This window comes from Phalacrocorax aristotelis, chromosome 25 (genome assembly GCF_949628215.1).
Source record: "Phalacrocorax aristotelis chromosome 25, bGulAri2.1, whole genome shotgun sequence".
Lineage (NCBI taxonomy): Eukaryota > Metazoa > Chordata > Aves > Suliformes > Phalacrocoracidae > Phalacrocorax > Phalacrocorax aristotelis.
The window spans coordinates 1,105,012-1,115,424 of NC_134300.1; the positions used below are offsets into that span (position 1 = coordinate 1,105,012).

Here is a 10,413-nt window from a genome sequence, read left to right on the forward strand (position 1 = left end):
TGGCTTCACCCACGTGACGCGCGGGGGGGGCGCTCTCCTGGCGGCACGAGCGGGTGACGCGCGGCGGCGCGCCGCGTCACGTGAGAGCGATTCCTCGCCGCGTCACGTGGTGGGGGCGCGGAGCGGCTTCGGCGGCCGCCATGTTGTGCGGCCCCGGGCCGGGCCGGGGATGGCGGGGGCCAGCAGCAACTGGCTCTCGGGGGTCAACGTGGTGCTGGTGATGGCCTACGGCAGCCTGGTGAGCCGGCGCGGCCCGGGGGACCGGGGAAGGGGGCTCTTATGGAACCGGGCCCGGGGTGTCCGTGGGGCTGGGGCCGGGCCCGGGGTTCCTGTCAGGCCCGGCCCGGGGTGTTCGTAGGGCTCCCGTGAGGCCGGGCCCGGGGCGTCCGTGGGGCTGGGATCTCTGTGAGGCCCGTCCCGGGGTGTTCGTAGGGCTCCCGTGAGGCCGGGGCGTCCGTGGGGCTGGGGCGGTCCTGGGTCCCCGTGAGACCGGTCCCGGGGTGTTCGCGGGCTCCCTGTGAGGGCGCACCCGAGGTGTCCATAAGGCTCCAGCGAGACACGTCCCAGAGTATCCGTGGGGAGCTCCTTTAGAGCCGGACTCAGGGCCCTTATAAGGCTGGGCTGGAGTGCTCGTGGGGTCCGGGTATCTGTGGGGGTAGGGAGAGGACATAATTAGGAGCATCTGTGGCGGCTGGGCTGTTTGTGGGGCTGGCCTGGGCGTCCATGGGGCTCCTGATGAGCTGAACAGGAGCCCCTGTGCTTGCCAGGTTTGGTGGAGGAGCCTGTGGTTGCTTGGCCTGGGGTGTCCACGGGTTGGGAACAGGGTGTCAGTGGGTTGTGCCCAGCCAGGCTGGCCATGAGACCCCCGGGGTGCTGCTCGGTGTGCCTAACCCCCATCCGCACTGTGACGGTCCAGGTCTTCGTGCTGCTGTTCATCTTTGTGAAACGCCAGATCATGCGCTTCGCCATGAAGTCCCGCCGTGGCCCCCATGTGCCTGTTGGACAGCATGCGCCCAAGGTGGGTACGCACAGCCCCGCGGTGGGGGATGTGCCCTCCCTCCGCTGCGCTCACAGACCCGTCCGCGCCCAGAGGGGCAGGCAGGGTCTGCTCCAGAATTGGATGTTTCCAGGAGCTGCCACCTCAGTGTGGTGATGGGCACCTAGGGTGGGAATGGGTTTATTTCAGAGGGGCCCCAGGATATCACTAATATTGTCCCTGTGATCTCAGAAACAGAGGAAGTACTCTGTAAATGTTGGGTATTTTTCCTCCTGCGCAGGATTTAAAGGAAGAAATCGACATTCGTCTGTCAAGGGTACAAGACATCAAGTACGAGCCCCGGCTGTTAGCTGAGGATGACAGCAGGCTTCTACAGCTGGAGACACAAGGTACCCTCTCTCATTCCAGTGCTCATCCTGCTACAGCAGGTCGTTCCCCTGGGGCTGAGTTACCTCGCTGGCCTCTCCTGTTGTCTGTCCCGTTGCAACATCACATTTGGCAAGCTGACACAAGATGGTGTCTCTGCACTCTTGTCCTGTCTGCTTTCCCCACCTCCCTCCCGCTGCCAAGTTTTGCAGAGCTTTCAGTTTGGGTTTTCTCTTTGCCAGGCTGCTATAACTACCTGTACAGGATGAAGGCGTTGGATGCGATCAGAACATCTGGTAAGGGAGCTCAGGGCAGGAGTGGGAGGGGAAGGGTGGAGAGACACCATGGGTGGAGGAAATAAGAGTGTGACGTGTTGGGCAGCAGCCTTGTGATAAGGCTCAAGGTCCTTGTTTGAGAATAGCAGTCACTTATCCCGTCTGGGGCTGGTGGCCCAAGGATCTGCCTTGCTCGTGCGTTGGGAGCAGTCAGCAAAGAGGCAGCAGATGTGGTGGGAGGTTTAATAAGCTGCCAACTTCTGACGTTGTCCGTGGGTGAACACAAGCATTTTTACCTGCACTTCAGTTGTTTGTGTTGTGCCTTTTTATTTTCCAGAAATCCCGTTTCACGCAGAAGGCCGGTACCCAAAGTCTTTAATAGGGAAGAACTTCTGTGCCTACCTGCTGGAACTGCGGAATTCCAGCACCTCCTTCAAAGGCATCCGCAAAGCCTTGATCGACACCTTGCTGGATGGGTACGAGAGTGCCCGCTACGGCACTGGGGTAAGCGCCAGCGCTGCGTCGCCCAGCCCCAGCAGCAGCACGGGGTGTTGCTACGCTCCAGTCTGATGGCTGGGCTGAGGTTGCGCTGTCACCTTGGCTGGGTTTTCCACGTTTTTTTCTCTTTGTGTGCAGGTCTTTGGGAAACTGGAATATCTGCAGTACCAGGATGCTCTGAACGAGCTGGCAAACATGTAAGTGTTACTGCCCGGGTGTGTGGCTGGGCTCGGTGGTGGCTTCTTGGCCCCGGCAGCCCATCGTGAAGGTATGAACAGAGATGGGTTTTGGGGCAAAAACCAGCCTCTGAGACACAGGCTGTTCATGCCTGTCTGTCCTTCCAGGTTTTCTTACTCCTTACAGCCTGTCTGTTAATGTGTTTTTGGGTTTGATACTTGGTCACAGTCCACGTTCCTGCTTGTGCTGGCCACTTTGAGCCGGGGACCCTGCGCGGGCTCCAGGCCTAGCACCTGCAGAAGCCCCAGCCTTGGTTTTCAAAACCGCAGCAAACACCATCGTCCTGAGGGCAGATCTGCCTTGTGTTGGACAGATGGGTGCAGTGGTTGAGCGGCTCCTGTGGCGAGGGTGGCAGCTGTGAAGGTACCTCTCCTCTCCCTGCAGGACCAAGGCCCGGGGAGGCAGCAGCCAGCGGCAGCACCAGTCAGCAGCGAAGGACCTCACCCTCTCCCCCGAAGTCTCCAACCCTGCCACCATCCAGGTCACCTACCTGCCTTCCAACCAGAAGAGCAAACGTGCCAAACACTTCCTGGAGCTGAAGAGCTTCAAGGACAACTACAACACACTGGAGAGCACCCTGTGAGCCGCGCAGGGAGCACTGCTCCAGGGACCTGCCACGAGCAGAGCCCCTTGCTGGGTGCAGCTGGTGTCCTGGGCAGGTTTTGGCCACAGTTAGGCGTGCAGACAGCCTTGGGAGGGAGCGGCTGCGCTCTTGGGTCTCTCTCTTGCACGATGTTGGAGGTCGTCGCTCGGCAGAGGCTCCGTTTCAGCTGGTGGAGCTCGGCCCTTGCCAGGAGCCCATTGCAAAGCGGTGCACCCGCCTGCTGAACCCAGAGGGCATTGGCCCAAGCGGCCTCCTCTGCGGCGGGCTTTGGACACGCTTCAGGCTTGAGGCTTTGAGTCCAGCAATGTCTTGGAGCCCTGGCCCTGCGAATAAACTCTGATTAGCTTTAGCTTATTTATAAAAGACATCGATCCCAGCCAGCGCTCTCCTCCACCTGTCCTCTTCCCCTGTGACGGATGGCAGGGCTGATGCCGTCTGTCCATCCTGTCTGTGTGGGTCTCAGGCTCTGGAGCCGCTCATCTGTTCTTTCCAAAGGGTGAACGCTCTACATTTCCCTGTGGCACTGTTGCTGCCAGCAGCTCTCAGCCGGGCGTGCCCAGCCTGCCTGTGTGCCCAGGCCATGCACCAGGGTGCCTGGACGGAGTGTAAATAGTTCGGTGGCCAGTTCTCAGCTGCTGTGGACATCTTGGGCAGACAAATACCAGCTTCGAACGTCCCGTCTGTCCTGCCAAGGGGTTGTTTCTTCCCACTCTCACCAGCACCTCGTGTGCCAGCGGCTGCTGAGCCCCCGGGGCCGAAAGCTCACGGCCCCCAACTTGATGTCTGCGTCCTGCCAGGCTGACGGCAGCACCCGCTGCTCACCAGTCACCGCAGCGTGTACCGTGTGGGGCGGGGACCCCTGCCCTTCACCTGGGCCTCTGCACTCTTTTTAATTGCTGTTTAATAAAATGACAGTTACCCTGAGCAGGATGCGCGCCGTCAGCCTCTGGCTGCAGGGAGCCCTTCCCTGCCACATCCAGGGCTGCATCCATCCTCGCGCTGCTGCCCCGGTAACCGGGGCGCCATTAACGGTGGGGCTGGTGCAGAGGGTGGTTGAGGGGTCCCTGTGGCACCAGCCGTGGCAGGGGTTGGGGAGGTGGCCGTCCTCCTGGCAGCGGCTGAGGACGGGGGCGTGTGACATCCCCCTCATGCAGGTTAAACCCTGGACCCCTGAAATAGGTTGCTTTGGCTGCAGGTCCTGGCGAAGGCGAGAGCCTGGGCAAGGCTGCTGGAGAGGCAAAGGGAGCCTCAGGGGCTGAACCCCCCGTGCTGGGGGGCAGCAGGTGAGGAGGAGCCCTGGCACAGGGTGAGGTGGGGGGCAGGTGCCGGTGACCCCCTGGCACCCCATCTTGCCCAGCCCATGTCCCTGCAGCTGCGGGCAGGCGGTGCGGGGGCACCCACGGTGCTGAGGGAGGATCTGTGCCGCGGGGCGCGGCAGCGGAGAACGAAGTTGGAGCTGCAGCTTGCCAGCAAGGAGCAGGCGGTGGTGAGGCTGGGCATGGGCAGGTGCACCCAGCGCTGTGCCGCCAGGGTTGGGTGGTGACCCCCTTGTCACGCTCCAGTACCGCATCCTGGGGGACCGTGCCTCCCAGTGCCAGCAAACTGGGATGGTGGGGTTCAGCACCAGCTCCTGTGCCCAGCAGATCCGCTGAGCTGCCCTGCACTGGCTCCTCCAGGACAAGCACCAGCAGGAGCTGCGCCAGCTCGGGAAAGCCGCCTGCGTGGAGCGGCTGTGAGTGCCCGACCTGGCGGACTCAGCACCGGCCTGGCATCTCCCAGCTTTCTGGCTGAGAATAAAACAGGTTGAGCGAGATGGGGGCTGCGTCTGCTGCGTGCTGGGACGTGGGACAGCCCTGGGCAGAGGTGGAGGGAAGGGGCAGCCCAGCACAATTGCCTTGGCACGGATCTGGCAACGTTGGCCTGCGACCCTACACGTGCCGGATCCTGCACATGCGGTCCAGGCCGTGGCCACACCAGGAGATGGCAGCATGGCCAGCGTGCCTCTGCCAGCCCTGCGTGCTCCGTGGCCATGTCCGGCTCCCGGCACGGGTCCTGCCGTGCTGTGCCAGAATCAGATGTTCGCTTCTGTCCCACGTCGTGTGGCATGACCCCGCAGCGACGGGGAGAGGAGCCTGGCCAGGCTGGGTGTGATGCTCCCTGGCCCCACTCACCTTCTGGCCACCCCTGAACCCCTCTCTGCTCCTTGACTCGGGGGGCCCCATCTCTCGCCTCCCGTCCCCGCTGCCTGTGCCCGACCTTGGTGTCTCCCGGCCCCAGGGCCCATCAGCGCCTGCCCTGGCTCTGCTTATTGACAGGGCTGGGGGCCGCCAGGCCGGCACCCCCTGCCCACGGCCCTTCATTAGCTCAGCTGTCAGGTTGTATCACATCAGCCGCTGCAGCACACGCGCCTCTGGCTCGCAGCACCGCAATGCTGCCACATGTGTCTCTGCCATCCCTGCTGCCACCCTCCTCGTGTGGTCCTGCCGTCCTGCTGCCACCCCCATGGGGCTGGAGCCCCTGGTCCCCCAGCCCAGGCAGGCAGCGGGGCAGGGGCTGTGCCACTGTCCCCCCCATGGCACTCAGGGCTCTGGCTGCCCCATGTCCTGCCCCATTGGTGCCTCAAAGTTTGAGCCCCCGCAGAGCTGCCAATGCCATTGCCAAGGTCAGCGTGTCCCGCTGCGGCAAAGCACCGGCGTGATGTGGGGACACACGTGCCCTCAGCACCCTGAGAGACCCCGTGGGTCCTCGTGGCCAGACACCGCCAGCCAGGTCCCAACGGCCAACCCCAGAGCGGGTCTGGGGTCCTGCCTTTGTCACCCACCACCCAGAATGGCAGGGCCGCATCTGCATGAGGGACGGGGCAGGGCAACAGGTGGTTGCCCCCTCTGGCCGCACTGTGGAGGGGATGTTCCTGTGGACAGGGGGTCCCAGCAGCTCCCCCAAAGCGAGGGGATAGGGACACAGGAGATGGGGACATGGGGCACAGCCCCCCAGCGCCAGCCAGGGCTTGTCCTTGGGCAGGGTCATGCGCAGCCCCTCAGTGGCGCAGAGCCTGCCGGGACAGGGCCGGCTCCCCGGTATCGATGGCCCCGCTAATGACAGCGGAGTGTGACCAGGGGCAGGAGCAGGCAGTGTGGGGCCATCGACCCATATCGACTGGCAGTGCTCAGTGGCAAGGGCGCGGGGGTCTGCGGAGGGGGCAGGGGGACGTTGATGGGTGGTAATTAATGGGAACGAGGCCACATGTGTGGGGCCAGGGCGCTCACCGGCTGCGTGCCCCTACCACGTGCAGCTGAGCGCGGTTATAAATGGTGGCTGGGAGGCCCCTGAGCCAGACCGCCGAGGAGCCCCCCAAGCTGGCCCAGGTAAGTCAGTGACGGACGTGGGGTCCCCTCAGCCCTGGGTGCGCAGGCATGGGTGGGCAGCGCTGCCTGCCGTGCTGCACTACACCATGTCATGGCGTGCCTGTCCATGACATGCCATGCCGTGCCATGCCATGGCGTGCCGTGCTGTGCTGTGGCAGGAGACTGCCTGCACTGCCCTGCTCCGGCTTCGTCCCGGCTGCAGGACGCCTCCTGCTCAGGCACCAGATCCCGGAGCATCTGAATGCTGGTGCAGCCGCCCAGGCGGGCTCCAGATACCTGGGTGGTGCCCTGGGGGTTCCTGCCTGGGCAAACAGCGAGGAGCTAACCCACCTCCTGCTCTCAGCCTCTCCTTCTCTCCTTCTCTTGCAGGGAGCCGAGCCCCAGCTCCTGTCTACCTCCATCTGCCCCTGCCTCTGTCTGATATGTTTGATATTAGGTTGTTTTATTGGAAAACCAACTAAATATCAAACATATTCTTACAGCGCCAGGGATGCCCAGCGCCAACCCAGCGAGATGCTGCATGTGTCCTCCCGTGGGCAGGGGGGTCCCTCTGTGCCCCTTCCCACACCCCCTGCCCACCCTCTCGCTGCTGCAATAAAACCCATCTGCCCACAGCGCGCCTGTCTCTGCAGGGCCGGGGAGAGCGAGCCGGGAGCTGCCACCCCCAGGAGCTGGCAGAGGTTTGGGATGGTGGTGGGGTCAGCATGCACCACCTGTCCCCCCCGCTCACGCCTGGGATGATCCCAGGACAAAAGCGCGTGGCCCCCTGCCCACCACTGGCTCCACTGCCCCAGTGCGTGGGGTTATTTATGGCTCCCAGGGTATGGAGGCGCAGCGGCTGCTCGGGGCCCTTCGTGGGCACTATCCCTCCGGGCGCCCTGCCCAGGGAGCGGGGAGCTGCTGCTGGGGTCGGTCTCTGTCTCTGGAGTCCCTGGGTGCTGACCCCCTCAGCCCCCAAAACCCGTCCCTGGGTGGGAGCCGTGGGTCTCCACCGTGGGACATCCCGAGCTGGCTTGTGGGGCTGGCAGGACCTTGTGGCCAGCGCGAGGAGGCTGCTAATCCCCGGGCTGCGTAGGAAGTGCCGCTGCTCTCCCTGAGAATTCCTCCCCGCCCCGAGGGAATTTGCTCCTCCAGCTGCCAACAGCATCTTCTGCCTTGCTGCCAAGCACCAGCGTGGCCAGAGCTGGGCTCGGGGCTCAGCAGGCTCCTGGGGGGCTCTTCCCTGGATGCTGGGCTCAGCTCGCCCGTTGCTCCCTGCTGAGCCAAACAATTTGGGCCAGGGGCTGCTGCTAAGTCCCTGCTCTTAAAATAGTGCCAGGCTGAGCTCACCGTTTTCCGTGCTGCCCCTGAGGACGGGTAAATGTCAGCCTGGGGGCCACCAAAACATCCCAAGCTGCCAGTGGGGTGCAAACTGGGGGAGCTTCACCGCTGGTGCCGCACGGACCCAGCTCAATGCCCACCCAGCATGTCCCAAGGGAGTGCAGGTGGGAGCGCAGTGTCCCCGCGACACCAGCCAGGGTGTCCCATTGCACGGGGCGGGGGCAGGCAGCTGGGACAATGTGGGACCCCCCACTCACAGACCTGCTGCTGCTTTTTATAACCACCCCAGCTGTCCTTAGGAGCCCAAATAAGGCTGCGGCTGCCCAGACCCCCCCAGGACAGACAATGGGTCCCGAGCACAGACTTTTTGGGAAGGTGGGGAGGCGGTTCGGCCCAAGAAAGGCAAAGCCCCCGCACCAGTGGGCAGGGCAGAGTTGATAAACCGGGCAGCGGGGCAGCAGGCAGCACTGCTGCCCTGCCTGCCCCTTGCCCTTCCCGCTGCCCGCCACCCCGCCGCCGGCACCCGTGTCCCACTGAGGATGGAGGCCATCAAGAAGAAGATGCAGATGCTGAAGCTGGACAAGGAGAATGCCCTGGACCGGGCGGAGCAGGCGGAGGCCGAGCAGAAGCAGGCAGAAGAGCGGAGCAAGCAGGTAGGGTAGGCGGCAGAAGCCCCCAGCCTGGGGGTGTTTGGGGGTTGCCTTCTCCCCCAGACCATGCTGAGCCCAGACCCAACACAGGCTCTGGCAAGGGGAAAAAGGGTGTGAGAGCTGCCACCGTCCCACGGCTCAAAGACTGTGTCACGATGCCATGGGGCATCCCAAGGACTGCACAGGGCTCAGCCCCTGCCAGCTGCTGTCATGTGGGACAGGGATGGACGCTGTGGGGCAGAGCTGGCCCTGGTATGGGGCAGGAGGGATGCCGTGGGGCAGAGCTGAGCCTGGGATGGGGTAAGGAGGGCTCTTCCACCGTGTGGGGGTCCAGAGGGATGTCCACATGCAGTGACTGCTGCTGCCCTTCCAGCTAGAGGATGAGCTCGCTGCCATGCAGAAGAAGCTGAAGGGGACAGAGGACGAGCTGGACAAATACTCCGAGGCCCTGAAAGATGCCCAGGAGAAGCTGGAGCTGGCAGAGAAGAAGGCGGCGGACGTACGTATGGGGCGCAGGGTGGGAGCTGGGTTGGCTACTCTCCCCTTGTCACCCTCCTGGTGGACTGCAGCCCTTCCCTGCAGCCTTGGGGACGGAGGAAGGTCCCTGTTCAGGCTCAGTGTGCTCCTGGCAAAGCTGTGCGGGTGTCTGGGAGCAGAGAGTGACCCCAGAAAGAATAGACCCTGGGGAGGCCACCCACGGACAAACGGGGGACAGAGGGATGCTGAGAGGGGGTGGTCTCAGCTTCTTCCCAGGCAAGGACAGCCCGGGCAGCCTGAGAGCAGGGTCAGAGCAGGCCGGGCAGCCAGGCTTCGCAGAGCAGGGCATGGGGACCCCCACGCTGAGGGCAGAGCCACAGCGGCTGGCGGCAGCCAGCAGCCCCTCGAGCATGGGATTTGGGGTCCGATTGTGTCCCCAGGAAGCTCTGAGTCACGACTGCTGTCGGAGGAGCCGAGCTCCACAGGAGGACAGAGCCCTCGTCTCCACAGGCAGGCGGAGACTGCGTGGGCAGCGTGACAACGGCACAGCCCAGCTATTGTTGGCCACTGTTTCCAGGAAAACAATGGTGCGAGTGGTGCAGGGTTTCGCCTGCCAGCCGCTCTCCTGGGCACCACGTGGCACCGCGTCTGGCCCCGCTCATCACCTGCCGGGATCTGGCAGCCGGAGGGGCTGTCACCCCATGGGGCCACAATGTCTCCGGGGTCGAGCGTCAGGGCTCTGCAGACCTCCCCTCCTGTGGGAGCCAAGAGAAAGCCCCTGGCTCCTCTCCCTCAACGGGCCCAGCTCTGACGTCCAGCCTGGAGGCAGGAGCCTTCCCCTCCTGCTATGCTGCTGATGCTGGGCCATGGGCCATGGGGAAGCGCCCCAAGCCCCGGCACGGCGCCTGGGCTGGCTCTCGCTGGCACATCCTGGCTTGGAGCTGGGAGCGAGCCAGGGTGTAATCGGGAACTCTCGAGTGCTCCTTGAGCCCTGGGAGGTTCCTCAACCCTGTGGCTTTGCTTGCGGCTTCCTGTCCCGGCCCTGGCTGAGCGTGCCGGCAGTGCCGGCCCTGCGCCGGAGCACGGCATGTGCTGAGTACGGCATTGGGGAGCCCTTTCCCTCTTGCACCCTTCTTCCCTCCCATCACTCCCCACTGGCATTTTTACACTCTCTCCCTGCCGTCACACCTCAGCGCCGAGGACCACATCCCCACCTGCTTCGCAACAATCCCTTTCTGTGCGTTTGGAGCCCCCTTTTTTCTGGCTGCCACCCCTCAGGGTGGCTCTTGGGGCTCCCCCAGGTTCGCCCTGGCATCAGGGAAGCAGAGGGGCAGGAGGAGGGATTTCGCACCCCGGAGTGTTGGATGAGCAGAATTTCATCCAAGCCGCCTCCCGGATCCTTCCAGCCAGCGGGAGCACGCAGGGTCAGGCCCTTTTGGTCGCCAGCTCATCCCTGGGGGACGAGCCAAGCCGTCTGGCCGGCCGAGTGCCGAGCGTGTGCCAACCCTCTCCGCGCCGGCAAACATAGCCCTGGGGCATGTGCCTGCCTGGCTGCTGAGGTTTCTGGGAGGTGGTGCAGGGGCGGCAGCCCAGCGCCCCTTTCCCTTTTATCTGCGTGCCTGAA

General features: G+C 63.9%; 1 protein-coding gene across 1 annotated transcript; it reads left to right on the forward strand.

The window, feature by feature from the left end:
• Positions 1-21: 21 nt before the first annotated feature.
• On the forward strand, positions 22-3,901 carry LTAP1 (lipid transport auxiliary protein 1). Its single transcript, XM_075075323.1, has 7 exons — positions 22-238; positions 917-1,018; positions 1,278-1,386; positions 1,606-1,659; positions 1,976-2,142; positions 2,275-2,333; positions 2,758-3,901. Exons 1-7 carry the CDS (start codon positions 170-172, stop codon positions 2,954-2,956), a joined length of 759 nt encoding a protein of 252 aa, XP_074931424.1. The 5' UTR covers positions 22-169; the 3' UTR covers positions 2,957-3,901.
• The last annotated feature ends 6,512 nt before the right edge of the window (positions 3,902-10,413 follow it).